Here is an 18,185-nt window from a genome sequence, read left to right as displayed (position 1 = left end):
TATTTGGGGCACTCACTAAGCTTTGTGCTTACGGTTTTCATTTTATATTTCAGGTACTCCAGTTTTCAAATGAAAGATCTCAGGGCGATCGCAGCGCATACACCCGTGTTTTCCGCAATACGTGATTTTGGGATTCCACTCTGATAATTGTGTTACTTAGAAACGTTTTTAAATGTTTAAATCAAGTTACAACTATGTTTTGATTATAATATAAATGAAATTTTTATCCTTGATTTTTGGGATGTTACAAATGCACAATCAAGATGAATATGAAGAAAAGTTCAAGTTGAAGACATTGTGTGAAACAATATGTGACCCCTCGATAGAGGGAGTGTATGGGTTGGTCCATTAAGTATTACTGACCGCGATAACTATATTAGTGAACCTTGAAAACGGGACTTTGGCAATGAGTTCAACTGATTACTCATGAGGTTGATTATTGGAAAGGGTTCAAAAAGTGGAGGGCTTCAAACAACAAAGTAAAATAAGCATAACATGTATTTTGAGTTTAAAAGTCCGGATAAGAAACTAATAATCCCCAAAATCAATATATCGTGCTATTGAAAATATTATGCTAAAATGTACAGAATTCGTGATTCCATTGAATTTTTCTTAGGATGAGAGATTAAGCCTACGCTGATTATTTCTGGCCAATCTCGGGACGAGTTTGGAATAAAGTTGGGGAGGTTTGATAAGTTTATTTTATGAATGTACTAAATTGTCATAAATCTGTTGAATTGATGTACAATTTTCCAAGAATGGCACTACTTTGATGAGTTGTTAAACTTCATATGCAGGTCAATATATTATACTAAAAGTGGGCGGAACCTGCACGTAAAACAAATTGCTAAAAGAATGAAGAAACGTTGCTGGGAAAATTGACCATGCTTCAATGTTTTGGTCATATCTCAAGTTCTGAATTTTCGATTGACATGAGTAAAGAAGTTCTGGTAACTAGACAATATTTTCTACAACTTTCGTGTTTTGCGTTTCTGCTAGTTATGTTATTTTGATCACCAAAAATTACATGGAAGGTGAAGGACGCCTCCAGGCGTCAAAGACGTCCCCTATGACGCCCAAGTCAAACGGTCAGCACCTGAGCAAAATTTCGGAACAGGGAAAAGGGACGACCCCGTCGGCGTCTTACATGGCGTCTAAGACGTCCCTAGGACATCTTGACGTTTTAGGGGCGTCCCGTGTTGGAATGGTGTGTCTCGGAAAGCATAAGAATTAAGGAAGGACGTCCTAGAACGCGTCTAAGACGTCCCCTAAGGCGTCTTGCGTTTTTGGCCAATTTTTAGTGTAATTCAAGGACATTAGAAGGCATGCAAAGACGTACAAAGAACGACTAGGCGTTATACATGACGTCTAAAATGTCTCCTAGGACGTCCAACGTCCCACATGGCCCAGTCTCACTATTTTCTGCCAAATAATATAAATAGGGACTTATGCATTCGTTTTTAGGGTTCCCACCACCTATTTTAAGAGTTTTTCCTGCGTTTTTGAAACTTCTAAAACCCTTGGAAACATAAATCCAGTCACTTTCAATCCGGATTCGGCAAGAGTTCATCGATTTCATCATCAAGCTATAAGTGAATATCATTTCATTGGTTAATCTTCATCAATTCTTTATTTTGCAGAAATTATTCCTTCTTCCCTAAGTTTTATTTGTTCTATACTTTGATAATCATTAGGCTACATTTGTTTGATGGTTCTAAGTTTGTGTATGGATTTTATTAGTCATTTCATTTATTTCATCCAAGTTAGTGTTTTTATGAATTCAATGGAAGGCTAAATCATTAGGTTACTTCCGGGGATGTTTAGGACTTTTGGGTGAACACACTTGATTATTACATGGTTCTAATTAATTTCAATTGTTCTTTTATGTTTCATATGATAATCTTTTGGTAATGATAATTGAAATTGGATTGTATGAATTTGTTTGATGTCATAATTAAGATAGTCTATTGTCAATTCATCATTTGTTCCAAGTTCAATTAGTTTAGGAATAAAGACAAGTGATTGAATCAACATATATTATTCCAACTTATGATATTGAATCTTAATATGGTAATAAGTAGTTGTAAGACACTTTATTGCTAGTTCATTAATTGTTCCTAATCCATTTAGACATAAGGAGTAAGACAACTAGTTGAATCAACATATCGTGTGCCCAAAACTTTGTGCTACAAGTTAATAAACCCCAATTGCATCGAAGTAGCTGAATTAGGATTCTAGGGAAGAAAGTTTCTGAATCTAAACTATCTATAACTGAACCGGGAGTACTCTAGTTTTCTCATTGATATTTTCATCTTAATTAATAAATTTCCAAGCTTTTTATTTGATCTTTGTTTAAATCTTTTTCGTGATAGTTGCTAGGAATACATTTTTTGTTGATTATTTTGACACAAAGTTTAACCACGAACTCCTCGTGGATTCGACCCGACTTACCCTATCTTCTTAGGTTAGTTGGTTTATTTTTGACCGAGACAACGACCTCGGTCACTATGCATATTCTTCTTGAAATGTTGACTAGTTGTTATAATCAACTTGTAAAATCTATATAAACTTATAGAAAAGTTGTCAGAATGTGTATTTATATCCACGAAAAGCTAAGAGAGTATTCTAAAATAATAAATAATTATCTTACAAAATGAATGGGGATAAAAGGGGTAGCTCAGTCCATGAACAGACTGTTATACCAACAATATAACCAAGGAGAATACTCTAAAAGTGTTAAGTAAGGTTTGGGTGTATGAATCATGTAGGGTGTTGATTTAAGGCTATGGTTGGTTTGATAGTATTTTCATGATTGATGTAAGACTATGGTTGAGTTCGTAGCATTTTCATGATTAATGTAAGTCTATGGTTAGGTCCATAACATTTTCATGTTTGATGAAAACTATAGTTGGATGTATAGCATTCCCAGTTTGATGTAAGACTATAGTTGGGTCTACAACATTCTCAATTTGATGTAAGACTATAGTTAAGTCTATAACATTCTCAGCTTGATATAAGACTATAACTGGGTCTATAGCATTCTTAGCTTGATGTAAGGCTATTGTAGGGACTATATCATTCTAATTTGTATGTAATCGTATACCTCATTGCATGTAGTGAAATATGTAGATATTGTGTGCTGACTAAGCGTTTTCGCTCATCCGTTGTTTATTAACATTTTTCCGGGAAATGACACGGTTGTACTGCTACAAACTCTCACATACTTAATTAAAGATTATTATGATTTTAAGTTAATTCATTTATAATATATATGATGATGTAACCTAGGTTTTTGACTTCCGTATTATTGAGACGAATTCTTTGTATCAAATGATTCTTTTATTTTAATGATGGATGAAAGTTATATATATGTTTAATTTGAAAACAATTTGGTTGTTACATTCCAATAATGGGGCTTTTACATTACTCACCGATCATAATTCCTACTAGAATTTCCTTTCGTGTCCACATTTCTCAGCTCTATCTTTTTATTGTGACTCATATTCTCTTCAAATTTGGGTTTTCCACCGACACTCTTCTTATCTTTATCTCTCATGATAAGATGTTTACACGTGTTTCTCACCACAAACGTGGTCACGATAAGTGTGGTTGTAGTCTTCATATGCATGTGGTAGTCCCAAGACAACCTATAAACATATCTCTTCGGATATTTCCTCGGGCCCAACACAAAGAGAGAAGTCGATCTAATCTAAAAACTTTGTGTAATACCCCGTTATAATTTCATCTCTTTTCTTCATGACAAGAAAGTCGTTCTTCAATTGCATTACCTCCATAGCCGTGCATAAAAGTATTTTAAAGTTTCTCAAAAAAATGGTTTCCTTGTCAATGATCTCAAAATAGCCATATCAATCAACCTTCTCAATATGGTCCACCATGACAAGGCATGACCTCTAAGTCTTTCACGGAGAAGCTTACATTTTCGCATCAAGACATTTACACATGTCAAATGCCAACTCTATCTTCAAAATCCAAATGTTTCTTAAAATAGCCGCATCAATCCACTAAAAGAAGTCCAAAATCTACATAAACATCAACCACAAATATAACCAAAATCAATAACCAAAACATCTTATATATGCACATAGCGTAAACATAATTCTTTAGATGCTATAAAATTTACCCCCAAATTTTTATTAAACATACCTAAGGAATATCATAAAGGAATCCTAGAAAAAGCATCATGGAAACATGTGAAACATGTATTCTTGGCTTTTATCGTTTTAAGATTCTAACACCATTCACTATAAATTAAAACTTTGTTGCTATTTAATAAAAGTTGTATCAATCAACCTACAACATTCATATAAAATTAAAAGCTTGGTACTGTTCAATAAAACTTGTCTCAATCAACCTACAACGTCAAATCCATTCTAGTCCACATCATATATATCAAAAAGTTGAGTCATTGATGAAACCGGTTAATTCTTGAAAAACCTATAAAATTCACAGTAACTATAAGAAACAAAAACGAGGGTGTTTAAACCTCTTAAAAGTTTTAAGTGACTTAGGTGGAGCTATGGTAGTTAATTGTTATTTAATGACATTGTCCCTTACTTAAATCCAAATGCTAGATTATTTATTTGCAGCGGGTGCTATGTAATGTAGATCGTAATGACTTGGTTATGACTTAATGAGCGTTGATATCATATTTTTCCTCTAAAGACAAACATCCACCCAAAACTAGAGAAGATGTGCATCTTTTATTACCAAACTAGAATGTTTGCATAGACGGAGACAATCCAAGAGCATAATGATTTCAAACTAGCCACCATCACAATTTAAACTTTGAATAGATGTCCTAACAAATTTAGTAAAGTATCAAACAGGCATTCATAGTAGCAAAATGTCCACCCCAAAGAATTGATTCTTTCTTTCCGTTTCTAGCTAAGTATGATTCCAAAACCAGAAAACTAATATTTAAGATATTCTTGTATTGTTCTTGCTCAAGAAACTAACATATAGAAACCCATTTAGTTAATGAAAGGAGTACAAGCCTCTTTTAGTTCAAGTCACAAAAAAAGAAAAGAAAAAAAAAAACTAAACAAACACCAAAAGATTTTAATTACTACAAAAATCTATTCTTTCGCCCCTATTTGTTTTCCTCTTCTAACACAATATATAAAAATTAAAATTTTCTTCTAACATATTACTAATTAATTAAACCATATCACCATATGTGTTTAGTACTACATGAGGGGACTATTTATGAGTCCATGCCAAGCAGTTGAACCAAGTCCATTCCATCCCGCTATCTGTGATCTCCCTGACTCAACTTCATGAACCACATTCACCCCTTGATCTCCACCACCCATCTGCCATGGAAATCCCCATAATATCCCTCCTGATCCTCTATTCTCCCCTAACTCATGGCATGTTTCTTGTTTCATTGCAGACATTGTCACTGCTGTTGTCGCTGCTCCAGTACTGTTGTTGATCAGATGTTGTTGATTTTGGAACATTGGGTTCATGATTTCTTGATCATGATCACTACTAGCATTGCTCATCCCCATCAAGATTCCACCATTTTCAACACTACCAATGTCTCCATTTCCAACATTACCCCCACTATACAACACGTTATGATACCCATTAGGGGCATTCCCAAGAAACCCACCTCTTATCGCATCAAGAAACCCTAGGTGATCGCCATGACTGGTAGGGGTATGACTGGAAGAATTAGGGTTATTGCTTCCCAAGAGATGTTCATTTTGATCAAAATGATCTAAACGATCAAAACCCAAGTGCCCATTTGCTTGACTCTGGAGCCTAGCAAAAGCTAGGGAGAGATCAGTACATGTAGAGTCATAGGGCAAGTGAGTTAACCCTGAAAGCAAAGGGTTACTGGAACTAAGTGGCTGCTGATGATGATGATGTTGATTGAGGAGATGATCATGGGCTCCTCTGATCTTTGAGAGTGCAGATGATGATGTTGAAGTAGAGGAAGTAGCTGAAGATGAAGTAGATGATGATCTTTTGTTCTTCCTGCACCCTCCACCCACAGGAACATTCCTCAAGGTCCCACCTTTTGTCCAGTACCTTCTACAGGACTTACAAAAGTACCTTGGTTGAGTAAGACTGTAGTTATTGTAGTAGCAGAATTTGGTGTTAATGGAGTCACATCTTGGACACTTTAAAGCTTGTTCAGCTGGTCTTGGTTTTTTGTCTTGTTGTGCTTTTGTGCATACCAACATGCTCTCTAGTGTTTCTGAAGACAATTCCTGTAAGATTAAAGTATTATATAAGACACTGACATAGATCTTATTCTGGCATAAATCTATTATTAAATATGGTAATTCATATGTACATCAGTGTAATAAGTGCAAGAATCACTTTCTTTTAATGCAAAATCTCCTGAAATAATGGAAGCCACTGCATCATAATTATCACTCAGATTCAAACCCAAGATTTGATAAGAAGATGAATAAAGGTGTTCCAGTTTTGTAATGAGGTTTAATCTGAGCTTCTTCCAAATAGGAAATGGAATAGATGAAATTGTTTAAGAAATTCCAAATCAATTCAAAAACCCAAACCAGCTACAAAAAAACTAACTTTATGTTTTCCCAATTCAATTGAAGAAACAAAGATCATTATACTCGAACAATTCGAGATAGTGATATCTACTTTGAAATTAAAAGTCGTCAAAAGTTGATCGTCCAGCCACTCCAAAAGGACAAAAACAAATTCATATTTAACTCATGAAACACTTGCTGTTTTTTTTTTCTTTTTTTCTTTTTCTAGTTTTGTCAGAAACCAAAACAAGTGTCAGTAAGTTATTTACCTGATGGTGATGATGATGAAGATGATGATGATGATTTACACCTGAAGCATCCATTTCCACTTCCATGCACTTCAAGATTAAATTCTTGTTTTGTTGTGTGTGGGAGAGAAGATTGAAGGTGTTATACTTATACAGATTTCAAGATATGAATATCTTAGAGAGAAAGAATGAGAGAGAGAAGGGGAGGAAGGTAGTCATGCAAGGTTACAAACAGCCTCCCACATAATACATATATATACACCCAACCTATACATACATCACAGTGTATGTACGTATATGTAGAGAGAGAGAGAGAGAGAGAGAGAGAGAGAGAGAGAGAGATGTACTGTAATAATGAGAATGGTGTACGGGGAATCGATCGATGTGTGTCTGTGGTAACCCTTGCACGCAGAGAAAGCAAGTTTTTAGAGAGAGAGTGGAAAAAATGGGGCAAGAGATTGAGGATGATAGTGGAGGGATTGTGGGACCATATGGCGTAGGATTTGCAACTACGCATGGACCCACATGTTTTATCGGTATACGCCACTTCCTTCCGCCACGTCGCCTATATTGTCTTGTACTGCTTCTATACCCATAGCCAATTTTCTATAATTACAAATTGTCGTATTATGTTTATACAATATAAAAATGAGTTGTATCTTCGAGATTTGAACACAAGAATTGAACAAATAAGAGTTTTCACATCCTAAACAAAGAATGTTTTTCGTATGAAAATCGGAAAGATTATTAAATCATGTTGATTACAAAATTAAATATTTTTCAGTAGGTTTCTTAAGTCAATGAGTCTTAAAAAAAAATAAAAATAAATAAAAGATAAAAGAGAGAACGTCGTATTCAAAAGTTTATGTCAATTGTGTTAGAGTATATTATTTAATTGTGTATGTAATTAGCTTAATCCAATACTGTATAGGCCTAGAGAAATTAAATATCCTTTTACATTTTATTTCTACTAATCATCCTATCATATCAAATGTTGATATGTGTCATTTAATGACACATTTAGTGAAATTGATAATGTTTTAGTTCATTTGTCACCATTTAATGTGGGTAGGAAGATAGTAGGAATAAAATGTAGAAGAATTTTTAATTTCTCATACGCCTAATATATTTTATCGGATCATAGCTTATAATGTTTCATTGCTTTTTATATATTATGTTCATTATCCCTTTGTGGAGATTCAATAAAAAAAACATCATTTAGTGTGATATAAAATACAAATTGATTTTCTTCTATCTATCGTTTCATAAAAGCTCTTCTTTTCTTTTCTCTTCTTCGTGATATCGCCTTCTCTCTCCTATATAGTCTCTCTGCTCTCCTCTCTTAGTTGTTGTCCCCTCCCTCTCATGACCCTACCAAGCCGGTGATAATGGTGTTCGTCCACCACACAAAGCTTGTCATAAAAAATATTAATGTATATACCATTTTGCTAACGACTTAATGATGATACGTGTAGGGTACTTTTTACTTCCCATTGCATTAGATACGACATTGCAAACCAATTAGTTGAAACCTATTGTAACTACCACACTTTTTAGCTTTCATAATTTACCAAGGTTGTATATTTACTGTGAAAATGGATCATAGTACAAAATATGGTTTTACAAAACCTTTCATTGACTTATCAGAGTTTACAATTGTTTAGTGTTACAACAATAATATCAACAACCAAGTAAAAGAGATGTAACATCCGTTCCAGGTATGAATTAACATTTTTATGTATTAACTTTAAATTGGGTGACCACAGCATGGTGGAGCATCATCACGACATGGCAGAATGTTTTGGACCGCGAGACTTAAATGACCTGCCATGACGTGGCCTTAGGTGCTACATCGTGGTAGGTGTTTTTAGTGAAAAATCCTAATTTCGGGCTTTGGGCCCTATATAAATAACATTAAGGCTAAGGTTTCGTGATCATTCAGCCTCCATCTCCCTCTCAAACTCAGAAACCCTAATCCTAGCCTCCATTGAAGTTATGAGCTCATTCTTGGTACTTTTAGGTGATTTTTGAAGGAGAAGGAAACCCTTGGTGTAGTAGTTACTTAGCAAGCATCTTTTTCTTCAGCCAGTACATCTCCTGGACCATGGTGAGTGTCCAAGATCCAACATTTTCCTTGCCATGTTATTAGATCTCTTGATTTTGTCCCTTTTTATCATGTCTTGATGGATTTGAGTGGTGGGATCTCATAAAGTTTGTAACTTTATGAATCTCCAGGTCAAATAGAGTATTTGGTATCTTGGATATTAATTATGAATGAGTTTTGGTGTCATGCATGGAGTTTTGGTCATTAAACCATACTTTTTGACCTAAAATGGAAAGGATATGCGTTGGACATGCATGTCCATAAAGCCTCGATCTTTAGGGTTTATTAGGAGTATAAAGTCATTCTGGAAACTTTAGAAGTGCAACTCTAAGGATTGGATGCTTAAGAAGAGTTTTGATGTATTAAGTTGTCCTTAGAAGTTAGGGTTTGGGATCTTGACTTATTGAGGAGTCTTGAGGAATAAATTAGGAAACTTTATCCATCAAGACAATGGGAAGGACCAGATCTGAGCTTTAAAGCTCTTAAGGTTGGAGAAAAATGACTTAATGGTTTAAGCTGTTTAGACCAGTCCCCACGACGTGGCTTAGGTTGCCACGGCATGGTGACTAGTTCGAGACCCGTCTGTTTTATCGACTAGCAGCCACTGCATGGCGGCTAGCTGGAGTTGACTTTGACTTTGACCATTAATCGTTGAGTTTGACCAAGTTTGAATTAGGGTTATTTTGGGTATTTTAAGTTGAAGTTTGAGTATAGGTCATTTTTTGTTGTATAGGTGACTTGTAAAGTTGGCATTTGGAGCAACTTTCTTTTCTGCTATCTTTTCAGACTCTAAGATGAGTTTTCCTTACTATACTTATTGGTCGAAGGCACCAATGACGGCACACTTGATTATGTATCCTGGTATATTGGATTGATATTATGCTATGTATGTGTTAGATTGGTAGATCAATATGATTACCTGCGTTCACTGAGCATGCATTAGATTGGTAGATCTGTATGATTACCTGTGTTGCTGGTTATTATTGTATATATGGATATGTTATGGTTGCTGGGTTGAGGTAGTCCTACTTTGTGCTGAAGGCCAAGATATACGGGGTGGTCCGGATAGACTAAAGGCCTACGAGGTGGTCCAGTCAAGCAGAAGGTCCGGAGAGGTGTCTAGATCGGTTGTAGGTCGTGCGAGGCGATCCATAAAGGCTTAAGGCTCATTTATGCATGATGTTATTTTTTTTGGTTGTGTGAGGTAACTTGCGGGAACTCATTAATATTTTGCTTACAGTTTAAGTTTTATGTTTTGGGTACTTTAGATGATTGGGGGAAAGCAAAGGAGTGATCGTACATATCCTTTATTGATATGTTTTGGAGATGTTATGATACATTGATTTTGGAACATTTGTACTTGATCTTTGGTTTTTATGACTTGGGTTGATTGAAACAATGATTTCTCTTTAGTTAAAAATGAAAATCTTTATTGTGATTTTGGGAGTACTTATCTGAGATGTTCCACACTATGTATGTTCCCTTGGTATATATATATATATATATATATATATATATATATATATATATATATATATATATATATATATATATATATATATAGAGAGAGAGAGAGAGAGAGGTTGGCTTAGGGATTGTTTGATATTGATTATAAATCGGTTAGAAAAGGGGACTCGGTGTTGTGTTTGATTTGGGTGATTTATCGTCGGACTCGGTCCAAAGAAATCCGAGGATTCGGTATTTATCTCAAAACCTCCTGACCGAGTTTTGGTCGTCAGTCGGCCCTAAATGACACGCCTTGTCCTCGTCTCCTTTAATCGATCATACGCTTTCTTTCATCTTTCTTCGTTCTTGGTTCGAAAGGGAAATCGATTTTAGGTATCTTAAATCAGTTTTGGATTTGAAGATCGATTTCAGGTATCTTAAATCAGTTTTCAATTTTGGACTCCACAGAAAACCAGAACCGGAGAAGAAGATTGATATGGTTAATGTTGAAACTTAAATTTGTTTTGGATTTGAAAGTCAATGAGTTAAGGTTTTGTAGGTGACTCCAAAATTAAGAAATCATGATTGAATTGGTGTTTGTTCCTGCTTAGTGATGTCGATTGAATTAAAAAAACCTTGTTCCTGTTCCCTTTCATTCATTGAATCCGTTTTTGTTGATTGTTGATTGATGATTGTGTTTATTATAAATCGTTTGAGTGGGTTTCATCTAAAGCACATGACAGCCACTCAATTACTTCATCAGCCTTTATGGCCTATTTGTAGGTATTTGTTTGCACTTGGATCATTTATTGTATTTATTATAAGTTGTGATTGTGTTTTTTATGCAGCAATGATTCATAGGCAATTAGTCATCCCTTTTCACAACATGTTATTGGGACTATGTGCAATCTGGTTCAACAAGCCTTGAAGAACGAACAACTTGCAGCTTCGTGAGGTAAGAGAAAAGAATGAAGACAAAAGTTAGGACTTTAAATGCATTTTTAGGGTGTTGTGTATATATGTGTGTTTTCTTTATCTTATTTATCAAAATGGTAGTTTTAGGATGAATTTGATTAGTAAAGATGGTCCTCTAAAAATGTAATGTTATAAATAAAATGGTAAAAATGTTTATATGAGGGTAATATAGTCATTTTTCACATTCAGTCGGATGCAAAATCAAACATCAAGTTTCAGTCAGAAGTTAACTCGGTTAGAACTTCTAACCCAGTCAACTTTTAACCCAGTCAGTTCTAACCCAGTTAGCAACTATCAAAAGACCCATTAGGAGTATCTCTCCTTGTGACAGACAACAGAGATGGTGATGGAGATCACCAAGATGTTTACTGGGAGGGCTCTCTTCTGCCCTTAATATGCTTCATCAGAGCAGGTTCAGATATCACGATACTTGAGCATGCTCAAGACCCAAATTCGGGAGTTTATGTCTACCCAGAGATACAATACCTTTTCCGAACATTAGGATGTCGCGATGAGGCGAGAGATTGAGATTGAGACTCAGAATAGGGAGTAGAGACAGGCTTCCATTCTGTCACAGCCTGCAGCGAAGGAGTTCAAGCCCGCTGATTCGCAATTAGGAGGTCAGAGGGGTCGTACTTGTGACAAGTGCAGCAAGGTTCATGAGGGTGTATGTTGATCTTCTTTTGGATGCCATAAGTGTGGCAAGTAGGGACACTCTGCGAGGAATTGTCACCAATAGGCCATGGTACCGAACAACAAGATTTGTTACCATTGTGATCAGGTGGGCCATATGAAGGCCCAGTGTCCCTTACTTACTGCCAAGCCGGTGCAGGCTCCATCCCCGAATACTTTGAGGATCATGGATGGACGTCAACGCACGACGGAGCCCTCGAGGGATCAAGGTCGTGCTTTCCAATTCATAGCAGAGCAGGCCAGGGCGGCGCCGGACGTCGTTACTGGTATGTTTTCATTTTTTATTCTATCAAATTATTTTATGGTATCCTTATGTTTATGATTCTCCTAGCTACCTTCTTACTTAATTCCCTTCCTGCTCTTGTGCTTTTTGAATCGGGTGCAAGTAGGTCTTTTTTGTCTCAGTCCTTTAGTAGGAGTTTTCGTATGTCCCTTGGAGAGTTGGAGTGCCCGTTGTGAGTTCCATTGCCAACGAGCATGGGGTTTCTACATCGAGCATTTATCGAGGTTGTGTCATGGAGATTTTCAAGGTGTCCTACCCGATTGATCTGATCCCTATTCCCATGGGGGATGTGTGCATGATAATAAGGATGGATTGGTTAAGTAGGTTTGGTGGGATGATTGATTGTGAGGGGCAACAGGTGGTATTTCGAACCCCAAGTGGGAGATAACTGATTATTTATTGAGATGGTACTAGGCTGAAGGCCCTGCGAGGCGGTCCAATCAGGCTGAAGGCTCACTTATGCATTCTGTTATCTGTTTTGGTTGTGTGTGGTACTTTGGGGGAACTCAATAAGATTTTCCTTACAGTTTAAGTTTTATTTTTAGGTACTTTAGATGATCGAGGGAAAGCAAAGGCGTGATCATACACATCCTTTGGGGATATGTTTTGGAGATGTTACGGTACATTTATTTTGGTACATTTTTACTTAATTGTGTGTTTTTATGAGTTAGGTTGATTAAAAATAATGATTTCTCTTTAATTAAAACTGAAAAATATTATTATGATTTTGGGATGTTACAAGAGAAGGGATCATACAACCTGAAGACTTCGCTAAGTCTTCTATAAGCCTTATCTAGCAACATCTCTTGAAGCTTTACACTAATAAAATTGTACACATTAGGAGTATATGTCCAAAGACATAAACTTGGACATAAAGGGAAACAATACCTCTATTTAGTCAATAACCAAATTCTTTTTATCCACGATAATACAAAATCATCTTGAGGCTGATGAGGAATTATTACCTCCTATCATTATATCCTGCTACTGGAACCTATAAACTCGGTTTTCTTGTAAGAATTTATTTCCACAGCCTGCCACTAGTCAATTTGTAACTGTAACTTGTCACTAGGTCATGTAATATGAATACACTCACTAACAACTACTATTTACAAGAAATATAATCTTGATAGTTGTCATGTATCCCAAGCTATGATCTCCAATACTCACTTTGGAGTATATCACACCACTACCACATATAATGCACTCTAATGCCCAATAACTTATAGCTTTTTAATAAACCCATTCATAAGTATACACATAAAAAACATTAACTGTCCCAAAATTGATATCAACCGTATGGCATGCTAAAATGTATATGATAGAACTAATACCAATGCTCACAACCAATAAACATAATGTGTGAAAAAGTTTTCATATTAAAACTACTAGCCATATCAGTTAAATATCGAACATGAGAACATAATCATTTAAGTGATAAGACATTTTGTATCATTCTTTTTTCATAGAAATCTTGTTTATTAGAAATTCATAAATATCCACATGTTCTCACTTGGCCAGTTAGTGAAAACTAATTGCTGCTTTGGCCCTAGTTTGTCTGGTCTAGCAACTCAACCACTTTTCCAAACCTGTTTTGATAGTATACCAAGTTCCTTAGGACTTGTCCCAATTCACTAGGAGTTGGATTTGGCAACCATTTTTCACCAGGCAAATTAAGCTCCACAAAACAATTGCTAGACGAATTAACCCATTAAGTGGTTAGCCCAATCTTACATGTATAACCATTCTATAGACTAGGGTTCATAAACCACGTCACACATATCAAGAATCCTATAACATAATTCCTTTGTCAACCTTAACATTAAGTTCAATACAACACCATTTCTTGAGCTCCATTAATTACTTTGGGTTCTAACAACCCTATATGATTTATGCTATGTAAACACAATTACATAATAGTTGGTCGAGATGATACCTTATCTCATTTAATGGTCATACCCTCATAAATTGGCTTCAAGATTATTGTCTCTAAGCCATAAACACCCCTCATCGATTCTAGTTTTGATTCCCAACTGAGGGCCTTGTAAGAAAACTTTATTGTTTTCTACCAATCTTCATCATTTTTTTACATACGATGTCACCATCTATCAAACAACACTCAGATGTTAACTCCAATAGTTTACTCCAGTTATACTTAAAGTAACTTAACATTTTCTTGTGAGCTCAAGATAAATAGCCAACTTCCATGGTCATTTTAATTGATGTACTCAACTATAAGCTCGTCTTTTTCCTATATCCATGAGCTTTTCTTCAATCATGTCTTTTCATTGAAGTCATCTAATTCCATATTCCATCAACCTGATAGAATCTCTTTATAATTCATGATCACCATGGCTAAATCATACTCTTTTATGGAATATTACATGACCCTAAATGTCACATTCAATTTGAATATATTAGGAAGTAAACTTTCCCCATTAATACTCATGATAAAAATACTAATCTATGTTAGAAGTAACCCTTCTAAGAAGACACTAGTCACTATTAGATTAATCTTTTTCAACGAATTACTCATCACCACTAGAAGTAACCCTTTCCAACAGACTACCATCACTTACTCATCAGTATTGGAAGTAAGATTTCGGACAAACTACTTATCACCATTGGAAGTAAACCTTCCAACAGACTGCTCATCAATGTTGGAAGAAATCCTTCCAATAGATCAACCTTCACTGCTGGTAGTACACCCTCCCAAAAGAGCAACTATCACTGCTAGAAGTACACCCTCCCAATAGAGCAAGATCACTGCTAGAAGTATACCCTCACAATAGATCAACATTATTGTTTCAAGTATACCCTCCCAACAGAGCAACCATCATTGTTTGAAGTACACCTACCTAAAAAAACCATCATTGATGGAAGTGCATCCTCCCAACATAGCAACCATTATTATTGGAAGTACTCCTTCCCAACATCACTGTTGGACATACATCCTCCTAACAGAGCAAACATTACAGCTGGATGTACACCCTCCTAATAGAGAAACCTTTTTATCAGAAAGTATTCTACTTCCAGATTTATCTCCTTGTTAGAAAGTGACCCCATCCTAAAAAAGCCACCATCTTTGTTAGAAGTACCTCTTCTAGCATATTCCTAATCACTATTGGAATAATTATTCCAACAGAACATTAATTACTATTAGAATAACTCTTCTAACATTACACTTTTTTTAGAAAGTAACCCTATTCCTAATGAAGCTCATAAACAAACACCAATAATTGTTGGAAGTAACCCTCCCAAAAGAGCATCAATTATTGTTAATAGTAACCCTTATAACAATACACTTACCAAGAAGTAACCATTCCTAACCAACATCTTATCATAATTTGAGTAAACTACCCAATATGCTATCTAGTCATACATTTGACCTCTTTTTTATTCTAATTAAAGAAACTCTCCCTTTTTACCCTTCTATATAAATTTTACATAATTTTTTAAATATCATACATATAATGATTCGGTTACTTACCGATCAGCCTTAGGGTTCATCAAACAGAATGATACCCTATAAAACTTTTTCAAATGATAAGATAAATGAATTCATTAAGGTATCCTTTGACTTTTACCTTATAAAGGATATATAGTACCATGTAGACTTGTCTCCTATCCTTCCTTGGGATATCGTAATTTTTCTCATTATCACATATAACCTTGGTTATATTCTATGAATTAATACACTGACCATTGCTAGAAAACATCCAGACAAGGTCTTATAAATCACATCCGAAACAAATCAATCACATTAAGTATCCCAAAATGCTTTGCAATATTGGGAAAGTAAATCCCCTAGTAAAGTCATATACATAAGACATTAATCCTTACTAGAGAACAATCATCTCGGTAAGGTTTGTAATTAGTCTTCATGTGGACCTTTAGACCAACTAGTTAACTACTATTATTTGTGTACCATGGGAGATCTAATCCCATAATAGTCATTAGGGAAATTCATACCATCTTTGAAAGTAATTTTCAGGGGGAAATACTATCCCAATAGTTTCTTTCTCATTCCAAACTTGATTCTCATAGAACTTTATGATTTGATCAAGCTACAATGAGTATCATGTGTTTATACTGATATGTACCCATAATATTGTATACACACTATACTCATATAGTCTTAACTTCACCATTCTGTTATGCCATATCACAAGTTTAAATTAATTTTACATTTCTATCTTCCAACACATTCTCTATTAAGAATTTAGGAAGTCCATCATTCATCTTAATATCAACATGCACCCTCATGTCAGCTTTTATCATTTCCTAGTTCTTTCTACTACTTGTAAAATCATAATATCATGCCATATTGCTTTTTATGAAACATTATTCCCTTCTGTTTTGTCATCCTTCCTGTGAGTTGCTTGATATCATTGACGAACCTTGTCCAATATACTTAACCTTATTTACCTACTCCTCTTTCGTCCTATGGTCTGTACCATCCCCATCCTAGTATATCTATTTTTATTTTATAGAAAACCCAAAACCATTTTAATCGTCACCTCTCATCCCCTCCTCCAACCTCTAATATAGAACATATACATCGGCCTAACTCTTCTACCTTCCATCTTCCTCACCACATGACCATATGTGCTAAAAATGGTTTCTCAAAACCTATTTAACGCCTAACCATTCACACTTAATATACTTCACATATCCCTTACTCGTATTTACAAGTTATACATTATTCTAATTGGTTGAACACCATAAATGAAAAATAAATCTATAACACTTGTATATATAAAACGAGTAAAATATTATGATTATTCATTTAACATGAAAAGGAGTCATGTTCATAATATGGTTCTACAAAAACTTTCAATAGTTTATCAGAGCTTATAAACTTCAATGTAACAAAATATAATCGCAGCCATAGCATAAGGTAAGGGGATATGTATAACCAAGACTGTTCTAAATCTTGAAAAATATCCTTACTACATATGAGCTCCTATTCATTATCTCTTAGTCCCGAGTACATAACAATTCAACAAAATAAAATATGTATGTCAAAAGACTCATGAGATACTTGGGTTTAGACTCAGAAAGATAATTTAAAGTAGTCTTTCAAAACATTTCATAACAACTTCAACATTTCATAAAAAAAAATCAACACCACCATTTGTGTATTACCTGTACATATAGGGAGTTCATACCACTCGCCAATTCATAATTGGCTCTTTACTGGCATAGAAGAGATAATATTATTTGTCGATAGCGAGTCTATACCCGTCGAAAGCTACTTCATGATGGGAGGTACCAACTGATAGGTTTTTTAGGTTACAAAACAACGTACTTACGGAATTTAACATAAAAACTTATGGGTACATGGAAAACAAGAACCAATAATGTGAACATCTCTAATGGCTCACACATCAAACCCTAGAACACTTGAAACCGACAAGGAGAGATAAGACAATAATGAAATTTGGATTTCCTCCAAATCAGTTTCTTGAGTTTGAGCGAAATCCATTTCTACCATACAAGCTTTTAATGTATGTACATTCCTATCCATGTTATTCTTCATAACAAAGATCGTATTCTAACCCATTATCATAAGACTATGCATTGGATCAACCAATTTCAAACTTAGTTATCCTTCATGGAATGAATTTCTCTATCCTTAGAATCTTCTCACTAGCAGCCCAAGGTCCCGCCATTTTTTCCTAGTAGTTATTAGACATGTCCGAATTGATTAGTATTTTATTACTAAGTAACATATCTCCTTCCATAGTTATATGAAACTCCTAAAACTTAGGAGGTGTTATAGTTATACTAGATCTTGTGAAGAGGTAAGGCAATGTCATCTGACTCAACTAGTATTTCAACCTCAGTTTGAGAGCTAGTGCCAACTATAGGTTCATTGTTTGTCATACCTTGAATTTCTCCAA

At 35.1% G+C, this 18,185-nt stretch overlaps 1 protein-coding gene across 1 annotated transcript; it reads right to left on the bottom strand.

The window, feature by feature from the left end:
• Positions 1-4,973: 4,973 nt before the first annotated feature.
• LOC145159186 (dof zinc finger protein DOF2.1-like) lies at positions 4,974-7,202 on the bottom strand. Its single transcript, XM_079078120.1, has 2 exons — positions 6,800-7,202; positions 4,974-6,239 (listed from the first exon to the last, which is right to left on the bottom strand). The coding sequence occupies exons 1-2, from the start codon at positions 6,863-6,865 to the stop codon at positions 5,208-5,210; spliced, it is 1,098 nt and encodes a 365-aa protein (XP_078934246.1). The 5' UTR covers positions 6,866-7,202; the 3' UTR covers positions 4,974-5,207.
• Between the last annotated feature and the right edge of the window lie 10,983 nt (positions 7,203-18,185).

Source organism: Lactuca virosa, chromosome 2, assembly GCF_052849685.1.
Source record: "Lactuca virosa cultivar CGN04683 chromosome 2, Lactuca_virosa_CGN04683_v6, whole genome shotgun sequence".
NCBI classification, from domain to species: Eukaryota; Viridiplantae; Streptophyta; class Magnoliopsida; order Asterales; family Asteraceae; genus Lactuca; species Lactuca virosa.
Note: the sequence above shows the minus strand (reverse complement) of the source record. Positions and strands in the feature narration are given on the sequence as shown.